This window comes from Pyrus communis, chromosome 3, assembly GCF_963583255.1.
Source record: "Pyrus communis chromosome 3, drPyrComm1.1, whole genome shotgun sequence".
Lineage (NCBI taxonomy): Eukaryota > Viridiplantae > Streptophyta > Magnoliopsida > Rosales > Rosaceae > Pyrus > Pyrus communis.
The window spans coordinates 27,107,819-27,131,836 of record NC_084805.1 but is presented as its reverse complement, the minus strand read 5'-3'; the positions used below and the strand labels follow the sequence as shown (position 1 = coordinate 27,131,836).

Sequence of the window (24,018 nt, the reverse complement as noted above, 5' to 3'; positions counted from 1 at the left end):
CCAAAATTAATTTCCTTTTCTCTTTTTCCTATTTACAACAAAATAAAACAAAATATGCTTCGGTAGTCCCGCGCGTACGTCAACTCGTCCGTCTTATTCAACGGTTGCCAAAACCCCATGTGATTCGTCTTTGGAGTGTGTTCTTCCTTACCACGATACAAAACGCTCACCAAATTTTCCGATCACAAAAAATCCAATCTTTCAATTCGATCCCCCACACTCTAACCCTAAATTTCACTTTTCCAGATCAAATGGAAAATCCCCAATTCAATTAGCTTCGAAATTCAGTAAAATTGAAAAAAATGTTGAGCTCAAACCAATATCAACCCTCTCCCTCCGACGCCTCGTCGCCGCTTTTAGGCCACTCTATCGCGGACAACATCGTCCGGAGCCGGAGACTCATACGTCGGCCGCCGCATCCTCTCCGTGGCGCAGCTCGGTTCTTGCGACGCGCGAGCAGCCGCCGGATGATGCTGCGAGAGCCGTCGGTTAGAGTCCGTGAGGCCGCGGCGGAGCAGGTGGAGGATCGCCAGAGCGACTGGGCCTACTCGCGGCCGATTATCGTTTTGGACCTATTGTGGAACGCTGGGCTCCTGGGACTTGCCGTCGGGGTGCTGTCGCTGAGCTGGAAAGAGGAGCCTTCCGTGCCTTTGAGGACTTGGATTGGCGGGTACGCGTTTCAGTGCCTGGTGCATATGGTCTGCGTGGTCGTGGAGTGCAAGCGGAGGAGGCGCGGAGGTCAAGCGGCGGCGGGGGCGGAAGCGAGTTCTGCGTGGGAAAGTTCATCTGGGTCTGGGAGTGATGATGCTGAGGACTATGGAGTTGAGCAGAGCACAGATTACACTGCCACCAGGTTTTTCCCTTTCTCTTTTTCTCTTTTGAAATTATTAACCTTTTGGTTTTAGGGTTAATTGAGAACTTGAACTGGGGTTTTGAGTATTAACTGTTACTGTTTGTAGTACTGTAGCTGTTGCATTGTCTGTTTTTGGGTGAAAATTGTTAAATTTGGGAATTTTGGATTGGATTTTGGCCTCTAGGAAAGAACCCATTTTCCAATTGAAGAAATTGTTTTGACTGAGATTGATTGATGGTTTGATGTGGCAGTGTTGCAAAGAATTTGGAGTCTGCGAATACGGTATTTTCGTTTATCTGGTGGATTCTTGGGTTCTACTGGGTGACTGCTGGCGGTGAAAATTTGACAGAGGAATCTCCCCAGTTATACTGGTTTGTTTGAGCTAATTGTCCCTTTTTGCTTCTGTTTTCTTTCAAGTCCTTTCTGCGCATGCTGTCGACTTTGTAGGCTTATAAAATATGGTTTTCTTTTGCAGGATATGTATCACTTTTCTTGCTTTGGATGTTGTTTTTGTAGTCATCTGCGTTGTTCTTGCATCTCTCGTTGGTATTGCCGTTTGCTTCTGTCTCCCCTGCATCATTGCCATCTTGTATGTTGTGACAGATCAGGTATGTGCTTGTAGGAAATGTTTGAGTTTATTCCGTACGTTAAGGGTGCTTGATAATCAGTGATTTTATGATGCCACTTGAATAAATTTGTCGCTTGTCGTATGGACATAAGATCTACTTTGACTGGTGAATGTCTATTGCACAACATTACGCCTCTTATCTTCTCGAGCCTCAAGAGTCAAGGCTATATATGAGGCAAACTAAGAATATATTGTAATGTTTCTGTTGTCTGTTGCAATTGAATGCACTAAAACTTTCGGATAGGAAATTATCTCCAATCCCCACTGGGATTCTGAGTTAAGATCTAAACATGCCATGTGAAGACATTGTCTAGCAGTGATTTTCTGCTCTTGGAGATTTACAGTGACTTTGTTTTTATTTGTCAAATTTTGACTATCATATCTTGCACAGTTTCTGTGTATGAGTCGTTATCTTGCACGGTTTCTGTGTACAAGTCGTTTACTTTTTTAGGAGAAGTATTGAATTTCATTAACAGAATCTGTGAGAACTTTATACCTTCCTTCCGCTTATATGCAGTTAAATACTGTCTGTCCCTAAACCACTTATATGCTGTTAAATACTGTCTGTCCCTAATTTCCTGGTCATTTTTTCGTTTCTGGACAGGAAGGAGCAACAAAGGAAGAGATCGATCGTTTGCCAAAGTACAAGTTCCGCAAGATACCTGATTTTGACAAAGTTAATGGTGAGATCCAAGAATCTTTTGGAGGAGTAATGACTGAATGCGACACTACTACACCTACCGAAAATGTTCTCTCCCCAGAGGATGCTGTAAGTTCCATGATACATTCTTGATATCTTATTACTAGAAAAGTCTCATAAAATAGTTAATTGTTTTTAAATGGCATGCTGAAATAGGTTTTTGTATTACCAACTGGAATTCGTACATGTACTTGTTCAGCAATTGAGCCTTTCAAGTCATGTGTATGAAGTCTGGGGCACCAGATCCGGGGTTTCAGTTTCTCATTGCCAAATTAACCCTACACCAAATCACTAAGTGTGCTTATTACGTGAGTTGTGTTAATCTTAGGAATGTTGCATCTGCCTTTGTGCCTACGAAGATGGAATTGAACTGCGTGAACTTCCTTGCTGTCACCACTTTCACTGCACCTGCATAGACAAATGGTTACAGATCAATGCCACCTGCCCACTCTGCAAGTTCAACATTTTGAAGTCCGTTAGCCAAAGCAGTAGCGAAGAAGTATAAAAAGTAAGTTCTGTATAACAGTTATGAGGATATTGCATGCCCTGCTCCTATGTGTATAGACCATGAAAGATTTCACCATCTGCCGGAATCCGGATGCAACTTCACGGTCGGGTTTGTTGCGGGAGCATCTTCACCTCCAAGAATGTTAGTTTGTATAATGAAAGTCATTTGTGTGATATCTTATAAACAAAATGTTTAATATGTAGTAGTCCTACCTTTTTTGACGTAAATTACAAAATAGTATTTAACAAGAATATTCTCGTCTTTTGGTTGTAAAGTTCACGTGTCAGGTCTAGAATTTTTTAAATTATTTTTTGCTTCATAATTACCCCCAAAGGATTTATGGTGAGGATATAACCCAATTCAAAATTGTCTGCAAAATTGTATCTTTACAAGTTTAATTCTTTCGGAAGAGGATTATCTCCAGATCTACTTGGGGATCCTAGAGGTATCCACATCTTAGTTGTTCATTGTATATCGTGCGAATAGTTTTAGTCAAATACTATATATATATAAATAAAAAAAATCAAATAATTTTTGACTGATATGAGGATCTCTGGGATCCCCATAATTTGGGTCCGGATGTGATCCAAGGGGAATTCTTTCTTCCAACCAAATGGACCAATTGTTTCAAACAAACCTATCGACAATTTATCAGGTTGAATTGGAGTGTTACTCTCTCACCACTTGCTAAGTCGGTATAATCACTATTTGGAAGAAAAAAAATGTCTTATTTCTATTTAAAAAAAAAAATCTCAAAACATTTCAATATTCAAAATAAACAAGGATCATGCATCAAGGGTTAGGATTGTGTTGATGTTTAGGGTCTTCTTTTTCGAACCACTATGTCTCAAATTCAAACACTCCTCCTATTTAGTGTGAAATTAGTGAAGAATATTTGCTTGTTAGAAAATAAAAAAAATAAAAAAAAAAAGAAAGAAAAAAACACTAAGGGTATGTTTGAAAGTGATTTTGGGATGTATAACTATTTTTGGAAGAAGCACATGAGAGATATTTTTTCATATAATTACTTAAAAATCACTTTATTTTATTTTATTTTATAGAGAAGCACATACGAGGGGGTGTTCTTCGTTTATCCACAAAAGAAGTCATCCTTGACGCCATCCCATTCCTTCCTTCCCCGTCGAACTGCCTCTCATCGCGGCTTCGCCATTGGAGGAGGGTTCTTGGTAAGCCATCGAATTGCACACGAACTCAGGGATGATGGAGTTAATTTAGCCTTTCGGTTTGCTTGCTTATTGATCAAAACCAACTTTACACGACACCGCATTAAATGATTTAGTATTAAATGATTTAGACCCCAAAGTTTGTATATAATGACTATTCAACGCTTGACATCCATGTGGTTCTTGTTGCAGCATTAGGTTGACAGAAAGATATCATTCGGCATATGCTTTTTCTGTTTTGAAAAGGGGCTAGTGGGTAGCTGTGCTATTGTAATTTACCTTTTTACACTTAGAGGCATTTTAATTTTTTCATGATTATACTATCGTGTAATTTATCAACATTAAAAATCGAATTTAGAATTTACTGTGTAAAATAAGAGCTTAAAATTCGTCACCAAGTACTATGCATGTTCCACTAGTTCTCGGGAATAAGTGAAAGTAATTTAAAATACCACAGTGTTAACAGAAAAAGAAGACTATTGTAGTCATTGATTATCTTTAGATTAGTCCAGTTCTCGTCATATGCGTGGATACAAAGATCCTCGTACTGATGAAGAAATAAAAAAAATAGAAACAAGCTATTTTTTCACCAAAATTCAACCCCACCTGTACCACTCTGCAGCTCACGTTTGGATCGTTAACCATGTTTTTTAAATTAAAAGTTGACATTGAAAAAGGATTTAACTTCGCTACTGTTTACATCCAATTCCGACTAGACACGTATTCGAGTTTTGATTAAAAAAATTAAAATTTAGACACGTATCCAGCCGGAATTGGGTATAAGCAGCAGCTGCTGAATTTGCAGTAGCCAAGTCTAGTTCATTAAAAAAATCTACTTTGATTCACCAACTCAAATTCCGCAGACAGTTAGGATAATGAAGGAGGCATACGAATACTAAAGCTCTATGATGAATCTTTGTACGAATCTCTTCGGGCTAATACTTGTTATGCTTGTCATCAATATAAAATCTTTAGTTACTACGTGATTATTTTAAATAATATAAGAATCATAAGACGATCCATATTTTAAACTACTCTAATTTATTAGAAATAAAACCTCGATATTTGAGAGATTGACCTAACTTGTATACTCTTATTGATCAAAACCAACTTTACACGACACCGCATCTCACATGCTGACGTCTATAATTTTCCTACGTAAGAGTGAACGGTCCAAGTTTGGTATTAAATGATTTAGACCCCAAAGTTTGTATATAATGACTATTCAGCGCTTGACCAAGTGGACATGTGGTTCTTGTTGCAGCATTAGGTTGACAGAAAGATATCATTCATGCATATGCTTTTTCTGTTTTGAAAAGGGGCTAGTGGGTAGCTGTGCTATTGTAATTTACCTTTTTAGACTCAGATGCATTTTAATTTTTCATGACTATACTATCGTGTAATTCAACGTCAAGAATCGAATCTAGAACATGCTTTGTGAAATAAGAGCTTAAAATTCGTCCCAAAGTACTACGCGGGTTCCACTAGTTCTCGGGAATAAGTGAAAGTAATTTAAAATACCACAGTGTTAACAGAAAAACAAGACTATTGTAGTCATTGATTATCTTTAGATTAGTCCAGTTCTCGTCATATGCATGGATACAAAGATCCTCGTACTGATGAAGAAACAAAAAAATAGAAACAAGCTATTTTTTCACCAAAATTCAACCCCACCTGTACCACTCTGCAGCTCACGTTTGGATCGTTAACCATGTTTTTTAAATTAAAAGTTGGCATTGAAAAAGGATTTAACTTCGCTACTGCTTACATCCAATTCTGACTAAACACGTATTCAAGTTTTGATTAAAAAAATCAAACTTTGGACACGTGTCCAGCTAGAATTAGATGTAAGTAGCAGCTGCTACTGAATTTGCAGCAGCCAAGTCCAGTTCATTAAAAAATCTACTTTGATTCAACAACTCAGATTCCCCTGACAGTTAGGATAATGAAAGAGGCCTATGAATACTAAAGCTCTATGATGAATCTTAGTATGAATCTCTTCGGGCTAATACTTGTTATGCTTGTCATCAATATAAAATCTTTAGTTACTACGTGATTATTTTAATTGATATAAGAGTCATAAGACGATACATATTTTAAACTACTCTAATTTATCAGAAATAAAACCTTGATATTTGAGAGATTGACTTAACTTGTATACGCATAATACAATAGACTAGTCAACGTATCCGTTAACGTGTGCATTTATATTTAGAGACTTTCATTACTTATATCCAAAACTATGCAATAATTAATGTCATTGTGGAGCAAGTATAGAAGAATATATTTGTCAAATTGTTTAAAAAAATCCAAATAGGTAGGTAGCTGTTTCTGTAAAACTGCCGCTTTCTATGAATTTACTAACTTTTGTTCTTACTTGTAAATTTAGAGGAAGGAAAAGATGGATTTTGCTTATGTCAGACAACTGGCTTGATTTTTTTGCCCATTTTTTCTGATGCCACAACTTGCATGGTATCGATCTCCATATAAACCTAATCAAGTACCAAGTTTCCTCATTCACATATTTTCATTACAAAGCTAAGTGTCTCTGGATATGTCAAGACAAATGTCAAGACCAGCTTTGTTCATTATATCTCTGGTCCTCCAACTGGTCCATTTAGGAAGCGGCCGGATTGTTAGAGACTCCGGTCTTGTATCACATGGAATGAACGACGTAATAAGCCAATCTTCGATCCTCGAAGCACTGAATCTTAGAGCAGATTATGTGACTTGTGAACCAACGTATGGATTCTTGCCTTGTGCAACTTCAGTTTGGGGGCTTCTTTTTCTGGTTATCGTCTACGAGGTCTTGCTCTCCCTCGCAGATCATTATGTTTCAAGAGGATCTGGTATCTTCTTTGAATTGTTTGGGACTGGTGTCTTTGGTGCTAGTGCTTTCCACATGCTTGGCGTGATTCCACAAGTTGGAATGGTTCTTGGTAAGCTCTTTAATTTCTTCTCAAGCCTCAGCATGTATCGTTTGTTATTAGCTCATCGATCGTCTTCCTCTCGTCTATAAAGTCTATTATGCTACATTGTTCTTCACTTCATCGTAATTGACAATTAAAGCACCATTTTGAAGAAGAATAAGCCTAAAATGTTTGAGTATTTCTCACTGACGTTAACAGTTGTCAATTAGGGGAACTGCACTAATTATAAAAAAAATTTAAGTCATCAAAGGTTGAGTCTTGAGTTAGCAATAGTATGATAAAATGCTCTAATGGGGGATAGTGAGGTGGCCTACTTAATTAATTAGCGAGTTAATTATAAATCCAGGTGTACAGCTTCATAGTTTGTCATTTTATAATTGTTTCCCGAACGTAAAAATATGAAGAGCAGGTATAAAGAAGAGGCTCCAGGCTGGTGTCCCTTAAAATGTGTCTCATTTGTGTCTTCTTGCTAATATGTTGACATATGTCCTTTAACTTAACTCTGTTAACTTTATTTATTTAACATTTAAATTTAAAAAAAAATTCAAAATAATAAAAAACTGTTGGGTTAACGAGGTGAGCAAACCCAAATATGATTCTTCACCTTCTTTTATGTGGCTGTTGAGTGAACAAACTTCTCTGTTCAAGCTTTCTGGTAGAAAGTGAGATTAATGAACAAGCTTATGCGTCCCTGGATGTATGTATGTATGTGCGTGTGTGTGTGTGTGTGTGTGTGTATTTTTTGTCAAAATATATATACACTGAATAAGGTATGGATGTGTATATATATATCTGTGTGTGTGTGTGTGTGTCTATATATAATTGAACCATTTATAATTTTCTTGCTGAAATATTCATATATAAATTTGACTCTTATATATTGTATTTTTCATTTTTCCTTAAGGACATGGTTGGAGAAGATAATACCAGTGAAGCATATGAAAAGCCGTATTTGAAATAGAATTCTTCACTTTCTTTCCATGGGTGTTGAGTTGCCAAGGTGAACAAGGATTAATGAAGACAAAAATGATCTAGGATTTAAGGATTAATGAAGACAAAAACGATTCGAAGCAATGGGACTATTGCGTACTGGGTAAAGAGTTGAGTAGGCAAATTGAGGGCTTTAGTAATTATCGATTGTGTGTACGTTGCTGTTGTTATTCTCGTGCAGAAAATACAAAGCTCCATTTTTCACTATATACAAAACTAGAACTGTAGTGCTCAATATTTCAGTTTGAGGCGAGTGAGATTATAACAAATATGAAATCATCATTCATAGTTGAGTTGATTGAATTACACAAAACCAAAACTATAGTACTATATATGTCCCTTAAATGCAAGAACTGATTTGTGACTAAATGAAAGCTCTTGTAGGTGCTTGGTGTCAAACGAATTTCACTCTAAAAACAAAGTAAAATTCATTCTTTTGTTCCATTGGCTTCACTGGGATTATCTTCTTCGTCCATGTCCTCAAGGAAAAATGAAAAATACAATATAAGAGTCAAATTTATATATAAATATTTCAGCAAGAAAATTATAAATGGTTCAATAAGTGTATATATATACTTTTTTTTTTTTGTGAAATATATATATATATATATATATATATATATATATGTATATATGATTCATAGCATGGAGTTCCTTGATCACCTTTCAGTTGGGATGCAGAAGCTTGCTCATTAATCTCACTTTCTACCAGAAAGCTTGAACAGAGAAGTTTGTTCACTCAACAGCCACGTAAAAGAAGGTGAAGAATCCTATTTGGGTTTGTTCACCTTATTAATCCAACAGTTTTTTATTATTTTGGATTTTTTGTTTAAATTTAAATGTTAAATAAATAAAGTTAACAGATACAAATGAGACACATTTTAAGGGACACCAGACCTGGAGCCTAAAGAAGAGAGAGAATTTTGAAAAATTACAAAAAATAAAAAATAAAAAAGAGTACCTAAATTGTAATGACCTTAATACATTGCATCAGAGCAAACTATACGCATGTGTTGAATCGTTGATCTCAACAACTCACGTGTTGAATATGTATTGAGCGTGAATGAGTATTAGAGCAAAGAAACTTGAGATTCCACCATCAAACCAATTGGCAATAGGAAGAGTAGTCCAACTTACGTATAAGCTCATTCAAAGTCCTATTAATGTGAGACTCATTCTCAACACGCCCCCTCACGTTTAGCAAATTTTCAAGGCTAACACATCAACAACACAACGGGATGACATGGAGCGCGTGTGGCCATTTAACTTCACACTTGGGACAAGTTGTTTTGATAACATGAAGAAAGTTGAGGTTCCACCATGAATCAATTGGTAATATGAGAAGTAGTCCAACTTACTTATAAGCCCATGCAAAGTCTCTCATCCCATCAATGTGAGACTCATTCTCAATAGATTAGTAGTTTAAATGATTATGACTTGCTTAGTAATTGCTTGACTATTTGGAGAAATGTTCAGAAGTTTTGGTTTTAAGTTTTAAATCAAAGTAATAATACACATGACATGTATTATATTTTATAAATTGATGACAGAAATTCACATTTTGTTCCCCAGTAATTGGAGTTACAGCAACTACAGAAACTGCGGAGGAAATGGCAGAAATGAGCATGAGCATGCTTGCAGGATCATCTATCATGATTCTTACCATAATTTGGGGTTCTGTTGTTGCTTTCGGTAGCTCCGACCTCTCGGATTCTCAAACTTCATCAAATCCAGAAAATAAGAAACCCTTCAGTTTAACTGGTTTACTTCTCTAATCTCCACAAACACTAGTTCACTCACTGACAGAAAGAGGTCTAAAATATGATAACTTATTGTGTAAGTAAACATGGCTGTGCAGATTCTGGTGTAAGAACTGATATCGAAGCCCGAGATACTGCAAGAATCATGATGCTCTCGTTGATCCCATATCTCATTCTTCAGCTGGCAAAAATCTTGACTTCAACTACAGCGGTTCGAGTTGTGATCTTAATTTCTCTACTGATTGCATCTGCATTCCTTGCCACTTACTTCATTTACCAGGTAACACACTTCAAGAATATAAAATCTGCTCGGCAATACTTAGATGATAGTAAAAGTTCGATTTATTGTGTATATATGAAAGATGAAATAACTTAATAAGAATCTGAAAAAGACTGATTGTTTAAGCAACGATGAACACAGTACATAAGTTCGAAATGTTGTATTCGTGAACTTCTTAACTGATAGAAAAAAAATTATGCAGTTCTTTCAACCATGGATTCAACACAGAAGGCTTGAATATTTGATGCGTAAATACATACCAAAAAGCATACTGGCGAGTCTTATGAGAGTAGGCGGAAACCCTAATGTATCCAGTATAAAAGGGTAAGTACCCGGTTTCTATTTTTAGCTTACTCCACCTGAATCGCTGAAATGCCATGATCTCATCATTTAGTCGTTTTCTAAATTTATTTGCAGGCTGTTCCATAGAATAGACAAGAATAATAACGCATACATCTCAGCAGATGAGCTTAAAGCATTGATCCTAGGAATACAAATAAACGAAATAGGTCTGGATGACGATGATTATGTAGCAGAAGTGATGAAGCAATTTGATCCCTCTGGCGACGGTCAAATAGATGAGACGGAGTTTGTGAATGGAATCTCAAAATGGATTAATCTAGCTAAGCCCCCTGCCAACGGTAAAGGTCATGAACATAGATCGCTTTTCAGAAGAAATAATTCCAAGGTATAATTCAGCCCCAGTAGGACTACTAGTATATTTTTTATACACAAGCAATATTTTACTTTAAGCTAATGTGAACACTGGAGAGAGGGACCTTAAATTACCTCCCTACGCCTGCATTAATTTGCCTGATAGGACTAACTTGAATGCTTAGAAAAACTAGAGTTTCATCCGGGTCATTAAACTGCACTTGCAGAATGAGAAATCTATAGAAGATCAGCTTACGCCACTGATCTCTAAGAAAAAGGAGACTAAGGGTGCTACTACATCGTGGATGAATCTCCTGAAGGCTGCTTTTCTAATTATTCTAGGAACTGCCATGACGGTTTTTCTTTCAACGCCCCTCATGGAAAGTCTCCAAAAGTTTTCCACTGCTGCAAGCATCCCTTCTTTCGCGGTCTCGTATGTTGTGATACCCTTGGCTACAAACTACAGACTGGCGCTAATGTCAGTAACGTCTGCCAAAGAGAAGACGGAGAATGCCATCTCTTTAACACTTTCTGAGGTCTGTTTCTCTCCATAAACTCAAATATATTGTTTTAACTACTATCACACACTTGAGCGTCTAATGATGTCAAACACTTACTTCTCCCCGATTTATATTCCAAAGGTCCGTCCCTAATACTTTCCATGAGCCAAAACACAACACTACAACTCCATATGATCAATATCATCTGACATTTGAACTGTTCTCTGCAGATTTACAACGCCACGTTCATGAACAACATTGTGGGGTTGGTCATATTTTTGGCGCTCGTTTATATACGCAATTTATCATGGGACGTGGCTGCTGATGTTTTAGTTGTTTTACTTATTTCGACAGCAGTTGGTCTTTCTACCAGCTTCAGCAGGAAGTTCCCATTTTGGACAAGCATTCTAGCATACATTCTGTACCCTCTATCACTGCTGCTGGTTTATGTTCTTACCACTGTTATCGGATGGTCTTAAGCCAACAGTTTCGTGACTAGCAAAATATGCTTTTCATTGTAACCAATATCTAAATGTCACTGCAAATATAATTCGGACTGTAAATAAAAACATAAACTTGAAGATCATAGGTAGAGTAATTTAAAATACCGTAAAGGTTAAAGTAATTTAAAATACCACTTTGTTATTAACAGGAAAATAAGAGTATTGTAGTCATTGATTATCTTTATTTTAGTCCACATCTCTGATGAAGGAAGGAAAAACTAGAAAACAAGCTATTGCTTCAGCAAAATTCAACCCACCTCTACCACTTTGCAGTCTGCAGCACGTTTGGATCTTTAACCTTTTATTTATTTATTTTTTTTAATTAAAAGTTGGCATTGAAGAATCTTAGTACTTTGATTAATTAATTCAGATTCCGCAGACAATTAGGATAATGAAAGAGACCTGCCTATCCTACAGCTCACTGGTGAATCTTCATATGGATTTGTATTTCAAGCTAGGCTATATTGTTAATTCGTTTTTACATCGTGGTTATTTTAAATGAGAAGAGTCATAAGATGATACGTAGTTTAAACTACTCTAATTTATTGGAAGAAAAATTCAAAATTTAAGTGAAAAAAGTACATTATCATAATCAACTGATCTAATTTATATACGCATAATTCGATAGACTAAATTTATTCATTAATATGTGCGTTTATATTTAAAGAGTTTCATTACTTATATCCAAAACGATGCGATGGTTGATGGCATTGTGGGGCAACTACATAGGAATATATTTGGTCAAATTATTGGAAAATCCAATTAGGTAGCAGGTACCATTTTCTGCAACCTGCCACATTCTATAAATTACTAACTTCTGTTCTTACTGTTCAAAATCTAGACGAAGGAAAAAATGGACTTGCTAATATCAACAACTTGCTTGATTTTTATGGATTTGGATCCTGAGCTAATGGAGAGGATCCTCCTCATCAATCATCCTGAGCCGTTGGATTTTTATCCAACGGCTATAATCATTATACTTTTAAAGGGACCTCTTATTTGTAGCCGTTAGATAAAAATTTAACGGCCCATGATGATTGATGAGGAGGATCCTCTCCATTAGCTCAGGAGAGGATCCAAATCCGATTTTTATGCCACAACTTGCATGGAGTTGATCTCCATTTAAACCTAATCAAGCGCCAAGTTTCTCATTTGGAATAATTATTCATTGCAAAGCTAAGTGTCTCTGGATATGTTAAGACCAGCTCTGTTCATTATTTTTATGGTCCTCCAACTAGTCCATTTAGGAAGCGGCCGGATTTTCAGAGACTCCGCTCTTATATCCGATGGAAGCCAATCTTCGATCATCGAAGCTCTGAATCTTAAAGTAGATTCTGTGACTTGTGAACCAATTTATGGCTTCTTGCCTTGTGCAACTTCAGTTCGGGGGCTTCTTTTTCTGATAATCGTCTAACGAGGTCTTGCTCTCCCTCGCGGATCATTACGTTTCAAGAGGATCTGAAATCTTCTTTGAATTGTTTGGGACTGGTATCTTCGGTGCTACTGCTTTCCACCTGCTTGGCTTGATTCCACAAGTTGGAGTGGTTCTTGGTAAGATCCTTAATTTCTTCTCAAACCTCAGCTTGTATTGTTTGTTATTAGTTCATCGATCGTCTTCCTCTCCTTTATATTGTTCTTCATTTCATAGAAATAGACAAATAAAGCACCATTTAAAAGAATAAGAAAAATCCTGAACAGTCCGAGCATTTCTCACTGACATTAACAAGTATTAATTAGCGGAATTGCACTAATAATAAAAAATGTAAGTCATCAAGGATCGAGTCTTGAGTTAGTAGTACGATAAAATACTCAAATGGGTCGATAGTCAATCTTAATCCTCCTCCATGCATATTCATCCATCAAGAAGTTGGAGACTATTTTATTAGTCAATGTTGCCAGCTTGGTTCACTTTTCTTAGCTTAATATTTGTTCTGAATACAATAAAGGAAAGAATAGTTACTTTTGGATTTGGATCCTCTCTGGATCCCCTTCCTGGGAATCTTGGGAATCAAGGCATAATGACCGTTCATCAAAGATCATGCGGTCACAATTAAATATTTTTTATATTTTTAAAAGTAAAACAATCTCGTTTTACATAAAAAAACATTTAATTATGGCCGCACGATTTTTGATGAACAATTCTTGTGTCTTGATCCCTGGGATCCGAGGAGGAATCCGTTACTTTAACCAAAAAAAAAAAGAAGGAAAGAATAGTTATTTAAAATAATATATATTTACAGTCTATTCTATCTTTTTTTATTTAATCAGGCATATACAATGAATTCAAAAGGGGAACCGGATCCCCTACATACCTAAAAGAACTGAGACTATTCATCAAATGATTTAAATCATTAAAATTTGATCAAACGATTACAAATAAGGAGATATTTTAAAATTATAATAATTGTAACTGTTAAATCAAATTTTAATTATTTGAATCATTTAATCATTAGGCTCAATTCCTTTAATTTCAGATAGGATCCGATTCCTTCAAAAGTAACAACTTCTGCAAATCCCCGACCATGTCAGAGCAGGTAAAATAAGAGAGAGAATTTTGAAAATTTACGAAAAAAAAAAATTAAAAAAGGTACCTAAACTGCGATGACCGTAATCTTATTGGTAGGAATCTAACTTCGAGGAATTAAAGCTTTACATAGAAGTTTAATTATCTTGGGTCTCTATTTTGTGGTTCAGTTGCTCACCTTTATATAAATATATATACATACTTAACATGACGAAATGTGTTAAGAGTGTAAATGTGATATCGAAATAGAGACTATACTCATGTGTTGAATCGTAGATCTCAACAACTCATGTGCTTAATTTTGTGGCTTAGTTGCTTACCTCTATATACTTAACATGACGAGGCGTGTTAAGAGTGTGAATGTGTATTAGAGATTCATAGTTTAAAATAAAAACTAATAAAAAGGATTTGAAAACTTTGAGTTTTAATAAAAAAACAAAAAGATGTTGTAATTAAATAGTACTAAGAATGACTTTTTAGAGTAAAAATGTTGTTTTCATTAAAACTCCCTAGTTTAAATGATTTTGACTTGCCTAGTAATTGCTTGACAATTTGGAGAACAGTTCAGAAGTTTTGGTTTTAACTTTTAAATCAAAGTATACATTTGACCTGTATTATGTCTTGTAAATTCATGACGACAATTCACATTTTGTTCCTCAGTAACTGGAATTACAGCAACTACAGAAACTGCGGAGGAAATGGCAGAAATGAACATGAGCATGCTTGCAGGATCAACAATCATGATTCTTACCCTAATTTGGGGTTCTGTTGTTGCTTTCGGTAGCTCCGACCTCTCGGATTCTCAAACTTCATCAAATCCAGAAAATAAGAACCCCTTCAGTTTAACTGGTTCACTTCTTCTCTGATCTCCACAACACTAATCAACACTCACTGAGAGAGAGCTCTTAAATATGATAACTTAATGTGTAAGTAAACATGGTTGTGCAGGTTCTGGTGTAAGAACTGATGTCGAAACCCGGGATACTGCAAGAATCATCATGCTCTTGTTGATCCCATTTCTCTTTCTTCAACTGGCAAAAATCTTGACTTCAACCACAGCAGTTCGAGTTGTGATCTTAATTTCTCTACTGACTGCATCTGCAATCCTTGCCACTTACATCATCTACCAGGTAACACAACTTCAAGAATATAAAATCTGCCTCGGCAATACTTAGATGATAGTAAAATTTGACTTATTGTGTAAGAAAGATGAAATAATTAACATACTGAAATTATAAGAATCCGAGAAAGACTTTTGATTGTTTAAGCAACGACGAACAAAGTACAAAAGTTAGAAATGTTGTATTCGTGAACTTCTTAACTGATAGAAAACAATTATGCAGTTCTTTCAACCATGGATTCAGAGCAGAAGGCTTGAATATTTGATGCGTAAATACATACCGAAGATACTGCCGAGTCTTCTGACAATAGACGGAAATGCTAATGAATCCAGTATAAAAGAGTAAGTACCCGGTTTCTGTTTTTAGTTCACTCCACCTGAATGGCTGAAATGCCATGTTCTCATCATTTAGTCGTTTTCTAAATTTATTTGCAGGCTGTTCCATAGAATAGACAAGAATCATAACACATACATATCAGCAGATGAACTTAGAGCATTGATCCTAGGAATACAAATAGAAGAAATAGGTCTGGATGATGATGATTATGCGGAATAAGTGATGAAGCAATCTGATCTCTTTGGCGACGCTCAAATAGCTGAGATGGAGTTTGTGAATGGACTCTCAAAATGGATTAAGCTATATAAGACCCCTGCCAACGGTAAAGATAACGAACATAGATCGCTTTTCAGAAGAAATCATTCCAAGGTATAAATTCAGCCCCGGTAGGACATAAGTATTTTTTTTTTACACAAGCAATATTTTACTTTAACTAATGTAAACATCGGGAAGAGGGACTTGAAATTACCTGCATAAGGGATGAGCACATCTGCTCTTACACCCGCATTTGCCTCATAGGACTATGCTTGAATGATTAGAAAAACAAGATTTTCATTCGGGTCATTAAACTGCACTTGCAGAATGAGACATCTATGGAAGATCAGCAGACACCGCTGATCTCTAAGAAAAAGAAGACTAGGGGTGCTGATACATCGTGGATGAATCTCCTGAAGGCTGCTTTTCTAATTATTCTAGGAACTGCCATAACGGTTTTTCTTTCAATGCCCCTCATGGTAAGTCTCCAAGAGTTTTCCACTGCTGCAAGCATCCCTTCTTTCACGACCTCGTATGTTGTGATACCCTTGGCTACAAAATACAGAGTGGCGCCAATGTCTGTATCGTCTGCCAAAGACAAGACGGAGAATGCCATCTCCTTAACACTTTCTGAGGTCTGTTTGTCTCCATAAACTCAAATATATTGTTTTAACTACTTCACACACTTTGAGCGTCTAATGATGTCAAACACTTATTTCTCCCGATTTATACATCAAAATTTACTCCCTAATACTATCCGTGAGCAAATGATCAATATAAACTCTCCATCTCTCCAACACGTCGCTAATCATGAATTCACTCAACACAACCAAGTCTCACACTTGATTTTAAGGAGGAGAAAACTCACTCTCTTCTTAGATTAACTTTAATTCATTAATTTCACTACTTTAAGGATACGTATGGAGCCCCTTAAATAGGGAAATTACAAAGCATTGGTATATTAAATATTTAAGAGTAAGATAGTTACTAGGCAATTCAATTAAAAGAGGTCAGAAAGGTTTTGAGAGATGAGAAGTCACTAAAGCCTTAAATATATTTGTTCCCCATGCACTGCATCATTCTACTCTTCTCCAAAAAACTCGTCCTTGGGTTTGTGTATCTTTTTAATCTTGATTTGAATTTAGGTTTTCGACCTTCCCAATGATATGCCTGTTGGTATTCACAAGAGTTTACTAACTCAATACCAAAATATGTGGGTGATAAGTTTACAAACTCTATCACACCTCTCACTTTCACTCTCAATAAAATTGGACAAAGAAATAGAGAAAGGAGGGAAGCAACAAGCTTTGGTAAAACACTTGGACTTTGATATATGAAAGAAGTAGCAAGCTTGGTGATAACAAACACTTTGAAATATTAGAAGAGTTTACAACTCTTAAAGCTTACAAGCTGAAAATGAGAATGGAAATGGGATTTGGATGGGATGCTATAAAGCTTAGCAAGATGGCCTATTTATACAAAACAGAAATTGATAAACAATGCAACAACACATGCAATGAATGGGGTGTTTAACATCTTTACACCCTTTAAAACACATGCAAGAACTTTGGACAATCTAGCACACATATGCAGCTATCTTTCCAGCTTGCAATCAACACTCTTTCGGCTAATACACAGCAGCACACTGCTGTCTTCCTGCTAGCACATCACATGGCAGCACACTTGCTGTCTTTCATCACCATTTCAGCTAGCACATGGAGGAAACTTTAGTCTTTGTAGTTGCAGCATGTGTGGATACAACCTGTAAAGAAACTAACAGCTAGAAGCAACCTTTTACAGCCTGTTTTTATTTGAATTTCCAACACGCCCCCTCAAATCAAAACGCCTTCATGCCTAGCATTTCACGCAATAACCGGAATAATTCAACTGGTAGTGGCTTAGTGAAGATGTCAGCCACTTGTTCCTTTGTGTGACAATAGACAAGCTCAATTGTCTTTTGCTTCACATGGTCCCTTAGAAAATGGAACCTGGTATCAATGTGTTTGCTCCTTCCATGTTGAACAGGATTCTTTGCAAGTTTGATTGCAGACACGTTATCCACATGAATCACAGTCGATTCCACTTGTGGATGACACACTGACTTCAACAGATTTCTTAACCAAATTGCCTCACACACGGTTGAGGCTACAACAACATACTCGGCTTCACATGATGACAAAGCAACAATTGATTGCTTCTTTGAAGTCCATGAGAAAGTTGTTGATCCTAGAAAAAACACATAGCCAGTTGTGCTTTTCCTTTCATCTTGGTCACCTCCCCAATCACTATCTGAATAACCAAATAATTTTGCATCTTCACCAAAATTATAAAATAGACCATAGTTTAGAGTACCTCTTATGTACCTCAAAATTCTCTTGGCGGCCAGCCAATGAGACTCCCTTGGTGTTTCCATGTATCGACTCACGAGTCCAACACCATAAACTATATCAGGTCTTGTGATTGTAAGGTACCTTAGGCTTCCAACCAAGCTTTTGTACACGGTTGAGTTTACAAACTCACCTTCTCCTTCCTTGGACAGCTTCAATCCAGTTGCAACTGGAGTGTTGACAATATTGCACTTGTCCATATTGAATTTCTCCAATATATCTCTCATGTACTTTTGTTGAGAGATGTAGATACCGTCACTTCCTTGCTTCACTTCTATGCCAAGAAAGTATGACATTAATCCATTGTCAGTCATCTCGAATTCACTGAACATGGATTGCTTGAACTCACAGAACATTGCTTCATTGTTTCCTGTAAACAACAAGTCATCTACATAGAGACAAATAATTAAGAACTCCCCTTTTGCACCATTCTTCATGTAAACTGAATGCTCGTATGGACATTTCTGAAATCCATTTTGGTGAAGGTAGTTATCAATCCTTGAGTTCCAAGCTCGTGGTGCTTGCTTGAGGCCATACAAAGCCTTCTTCAAACGATACACCTTTTCTTCTTCTCCTTGTACTTGGAAGCCTTCCGGTTGTTCCACATACACTTCTTCCTCAAGAACTCCATTAAGGAAGGCTGACTTGACATCTAATTGATAAATTTTCCATTTATGCTGAGCGGCAAGAGAGATTAGTAATCTTACCGTGTCAAGTCTTGCAACTGGAGCATAGACTTCATCATAGTCCACTCCATACTTCTGTTTGTAGCCCTTTGCTACAAGCCTTGATTTGTACCGATCTACACTCCCATCTGCAGTGCGTTTGATCTTGTACACCCACTTAACACCAATAGCCTTCTGATTTGGTGGAAGCTTTGTCAACTCCCAAGTGTCATTCTTCTCGATGGCATGGATCTCTTCTTCCATGGCTTTCTTCCAACAATTTTCTTCCACAGCTTCATTGAATGAGAGATGCTCATGGTCTGCATAGAAGCAGAAAAAATTGGTTTCTTCTTCTTCTTGTCCATAAATCTCTGTGAGACTCCTTAACCTCACTGGAGTTGAGGAGCTGCTTTCCTCACTAGATGTAGGACCACTCCTTGCAATTCTGTGCACTGGAGTTGTTGTGATTGTTTGAGTAGGCTGTTGCTCAATAGGTGGTACAACTTCTGGTTCTTCAAAATCAGTGGAGACGATCTTCTCTTTACTGACTTCTTTGTTGTTCCACTTCCATGTCTCTTCCTCATTGAAGATGACATCTCTACTAACCACTAGTTTGCCAGTTAGTGGGTTGTAGAGCTTGTATGCCTTGGACTCTTCACTATAGCCCACAAACACACACTTCTCACCTCTATCATCAAGTTTCCTCCTCTTGGCTTCTGGAACTTGAGCATATGCAACACACCCAAAAATTCTTAGGTGTGTAACATTCGGCTTGTATCCACTCCAAGCCTCTTGTGGTGTCATCCTCTTGACACTCTTTGTTGGACATCGATTCAACAAATAAATCGAACAAGCTACAGCTTCTGCCCATAACTCTTTTGGCAAATTCTTCTCCTTAAGCATGGACCTTGTCATGTCAAGGATGGTTCGATTCTTTCTTTCGGCTATCCCATTTTGCTGTGGGGTATAGGCAGCAGTAAGTTGATGCCTAATTCCTTGCTCCTTGCAGTATGCTTGGAAAGCATTGGAGGTGTACTCTCCACCTCTATCTGATCTCACAGCCACAAGCTTGTGGTTACTTTCAGCCTCTGTGAGTGCCTTGAACTCCTTGAAAATTTTTAGGGCAGCTGACTTCTCCTTGAGAAAATATACCCAAGTCTTTCTACTGAAATCATCAATGAAGGTAATAAAATACCTATTACCTCCATAAGACATGGGATCCAATGGACCACATATATCTGTGTGCACTAACTGCAGTGGTGCCTTTGCTCTCCATGTATCACCAACAGGGAACGATAGTCGTGCTTGCTTGCCAAGCACACAACCTTCACATACTTGGCGTGTGGCTTCAATTTGGGGTAGACCACGAACCATTCCTCCACTTGACAGCAACTTTAGGCCATTGAAATGAAGATGGCCAAATCGAAGATGCCATTTCCATGACTCATTTTCCATTACACCGATGTTGCAGCTTCCAATCTTTGTGTTCAACTTCAACGGGAACATTCGGTTTTTTGACATTTGAACACGTGCAATAAGCTTTCTTCTTGCATTCCTGAGAGTGAGAAACATATCCTCCATATGTATAACATACCCTTTCTGGAGCAGTTGACCAATGCTCAAAATGTTGCTCTTCATACCTGGTATGTAGTAGGTATCGGAGATGTATTCTTCTTTACCATCCTTCTGGATGATTTTGATCTTTCCTTTGCCTTCAACTGGCAACTTTGAGGAGTCACCAAGACTCACAGATCCATAAGGCCCATCTTTGAGTTCGGCAAAAAACTCTTTCTTTCCACACATGTGGTTGCTTGCACCAGAGTCTAAATACCAGACATCTTGTTGGCTACTGATATCATGGTGTGCTAGTAAGACTGTAAGTTTTTCACCAACATTTCCACTTGATTCTGCCATGTTGACATGCTCACCATTTTTATGTGAACATTCATTGGCATAATGTCCATATTGCTTACAGTTGTGACACTGGATATGCGCCTTTCCTCGAGTAGATCTCCACTCCTGAGACTGACCTTGATTTTGTGCATAGCCTCGACCTCTTCCTCGGGCTCATCCTCGGCTACGGTTGGATGAACTCCCACGACGTGAGTTCCACTGCCCACGACCTCCATTTGGTTTGTCAATATTCAACTTTGACTCCAAAGCTTGCTCTAGCGTTGTGGGGTTTGCATTCTTCTGAATGCGTTGCTCGTGAACTATGAGGGATCCTAGTAGCTCCTCTGCGCTCATCGCCTCCAAATCCTTGGATTCCTCAATGGCAGTCACCACATGCTCAAACTTAGATGTGAGTGACCGGAGTATCTTCTCCACAACTCGTACTTCATCGAGTCTCTCGCCATTTCTCCTCATCTGATTTACTATCACAATGAGCCTTGAGTGATAGTCGGAGATGCTCTCTCCTTCATTCATGTGAGCAGTTTCAAAATCTGCTCGAAGTGACTATAATCTCACTTTCTTGACCCGATCTACTCCTTTGTAGATTGTACTGAGTGTGTCCCATACTTGCTTGCTTGTTGTTGCTTCTGCAACCTTCTCGAACGTTGAATCTTCTAATCCTTGATAAAGAAGATACAACGCCTTCTGGTCATTCTTTCGTAAATCCTTGAGAGTGTTCCTTTGATCTGCAGTATATGTGGCTTCTTGCTCGGTAATGGGTACAACATGCCCATTACTGACAACTTCCCATAGCTCTTGTGATCCAAACAATGCTTTGAATTGGATGCACCATCTTTCATAATTTTCTTTCTTCAATGTGGGAACTTGGAGCTGCACTAAGTTGGATGCCATAACTGCTGCACTTGCCAGAATGGTATTCTGGCTCTGATACCAATTGTTGGTATTCACAAGAGTTTACTAACTCAATACCAAAATATGTGGGTGATAAGTTTACAAACTCTATCACACCTCTCACTTTCACTCTCAATAAAATTGGACAAAGAAATAGAGAAAGGAGGAAAGCAACAAGCTTTGGTAAAACACTTGGACTTTGATATATGAAAGAAGTAGCAAGCTTGGTGATAACAAACACTTTGAAATATTAGAAGAGTTTACAACTCTTAAAGCTTACAAGCTGAAAATGAGAATGGAAATGGGATTTGGATGGGATGTTATAAAGCTTAGCAAGATGGCCTATTTATACAAAACAGAAATTGATAAACAATGCAACAACACTTGCAATGAATGGGGTGTTTAACATCTTTACACCCTTTAAAACACATGCAAGAATTTTGGACAGTCTAGCACACATATGCAGCTATCTTTCCAGCTTGCAATCAACACTCTTTCGGCTAATACACAGCAGCACACTGCTGTCTTCCTGCTAGCACATCACATGGCAGCACACTTGCTGTCTTTCATCACCATTTCAGCTAGCACATGAAGGAAACTTTAGTCTTTGTAGTTGCAGCATGTGTGGATACAACCTGTAAATAAACTAACAGCTAGAAGCAACCTTTTACAGCCTGTTTTTATTTGAATTTCCAACAATGCCATCGGTTGTAATGTCCCCAAAACTTGATTTTTAACAATGTGCTGGAGAATTAAAAAGCAAATTCGAACAGCTCCTTCATCACTTGGCCATGACCACAATTTTACATGCATGTACGTAGATTATTGATGAACTTAACATTGGACTCTCAATCTTCTCATCTTGAAAAAATCCAAATCCTTCATATTCTGAACTTTCCATGCTGCAAATATCTATCAAAGCATGTTCTTCAACATTCACTTCAACGTTAGCAACTGTTTGGATAGGAATCATCAAAACACCATCCTCCGAATACTCAGCATATAGTGGAGGTAAATTCCAATCAATTCTTTGGGAATAAAACAGATCTTCCTCCATAAATAACATACTAGAGTGGCTTTCATATACCTGAATATTATTCATTGGAACAAGATGCTGGTATATCTCTTCGTTGAAAAAGAAACCGCGCCTTGCAGATTTTGCACAAAACGTACACCTTTCACTATTTGCTATCGAATTGCTGCAAAAAAATTTGATTGAGGCACTGTCTGTTCTGTTGGAAAGTGGACTCCTAGACCTTTCCAATGATAGGTAACCTTTTGGGTGAATCGGACAAAGAGAACTGAAATTTGAAGAAGTGTAGAATCAACAACACGGTTTTTTTTTTTTCCTTTTAACTTCGCAGCAGAGAACTTGCTCTGATGCCACTTGATGCAGAAAAGACCAAGGGTCTCGAAAAGACAAGGGGTAGTAACATGGGAATCGCTCAACCGGGGGGACGGAATCACTCACATCTCTACAGGGATGGAACCTGGGAAGCACTCGACCAGGGGCAATGGATTCACTCACGTCTCTAATCGTGAATTCACTCGACACGACCAAGTCTCGCACTTGATTTTAAGGAGGAGAAAACTCACTCTCTTCTTAGATTAACTTTAATTCACTAATTTCACTATTTTAAGAATACATATGGAGCCCCTTAAATAGGGAAATTACAAAGCATTGGTATACTAAATATTTAAGAGTATGATAATTACTAGGCAATTCAATTAAAAGAGAAGGTCACAAAGGTTTTGAGAAGTGAGAAGTCACTACATCCTTAAATATATTTGTTCCCCATGCACGGCATCAGCATGGGATACGAGGACCTTTGTATCCCATGCATATGATAAGAAAAAGAAGACTATTTTAGTTGTCGGGAACCTAGAAAACAAGCTTTTGCTTCACCAAAATTCAACCCACCTCTACCACTTTGCAGCCCATGTTTAGATCTATAACCATATTTTTTTTTAATTAAAAGTTAGCATTGAAAAACCCTAGTACTTTGATTAAGTAACTCAGATCCCGTAGACAGCTAAGATAATTAAAGAGACCTACGTACGAATACTAAAGCTCTCTTATGAATCTTCACATGAATCTCCTGGGGCTAATACTTGTTATGCTTGTCATCAATATAATATATTTTGTTACTCCGATGATACATATTTTAAATTACTCTAATTTACTGGAAAGAAAAACTCGATATTTGAGACAAACTAACCTAACTTGTATACGCACAATACAATAGACTAGTTAAGGTATTCGTCAATGTGTGCATTTATATTTAGAGAGTTTCATTACTTATATCCAAAATGTATGCAATAATTAATGTCATTGTGGAGCAAGTATAGAAGTAAATTTGGTCAAATTGTTTAAAAATCCAAATAGGTAGGTAGCTGTTTCTGTAAACCTGCCACATTCTATTCATTACCAACTC

General features: G+C 37.3%; 2 protein-coding genes and 1 pseudogene across 2 annotated transcripts; all 3 read left to right on the top strand.

Annotated features, from left to right (window-relative positions):
- The first annotated feature begins 80 nt into the window (after nt 1-80).
- LOC137728786 (E3 ubiquitin-protein ligase At1g63170-like) lies at nt 81-2,950 on the top strand. Its single transcript, XM_068467551.1, has 5 exons — nt 81-853; nt 1,105-1,224; nt 1,329-1,461; nt 2,086-2,250; nt 2,510-2,950. The coding sequence occupies exons 1-5, from the start codon at nt 303-305 to the stop codon at nt 2,684-2,686; spliced, it is 1,146 nt and encodes a 381-aa protein (XP_068323652.1). The 5' UTR covers nt 81-302; the 3' UTR covers nt 2,687-2,950.
- A 3,369-nt stretch (nt 2,951-6,319) lies between these two features.
- On the top strand, nt 6,320-12,247 carry LOC137730324 (sodium/calcium exchanger NCL2-like). The gene is made up of 7 exons (XM_068469393.1): nt 6,320-6,812; nt 9,366-9,554; nt 9,652-9,833; nt 10,036-10,157; nt 10,251-10,521; nt 10,715-11,023; nt 11,218-12,247. Exons 1-7 carry the CDS (start codon nt 6,428-6,430, stop codon nt 11,464-11,466), a joined length of 1,707 nt encoding a protein of 568 aa, XP_068325494.1. The 5' UTR covers nt 6,320-6,427; the 3' UTR covers nt 11,467-12,247.
- Nucleotides 12,248-12,682: 435 nt separating this feature from the next.
- Nucleotides 12,683-16,891, top strand: LOC137730325 (sodium/calcium exchanger NCL2-like; annotated as a pseudogene).
- The last annotated feature ends 7,127 nt before the right edge of the window (nt 16,892-24,018 follow it).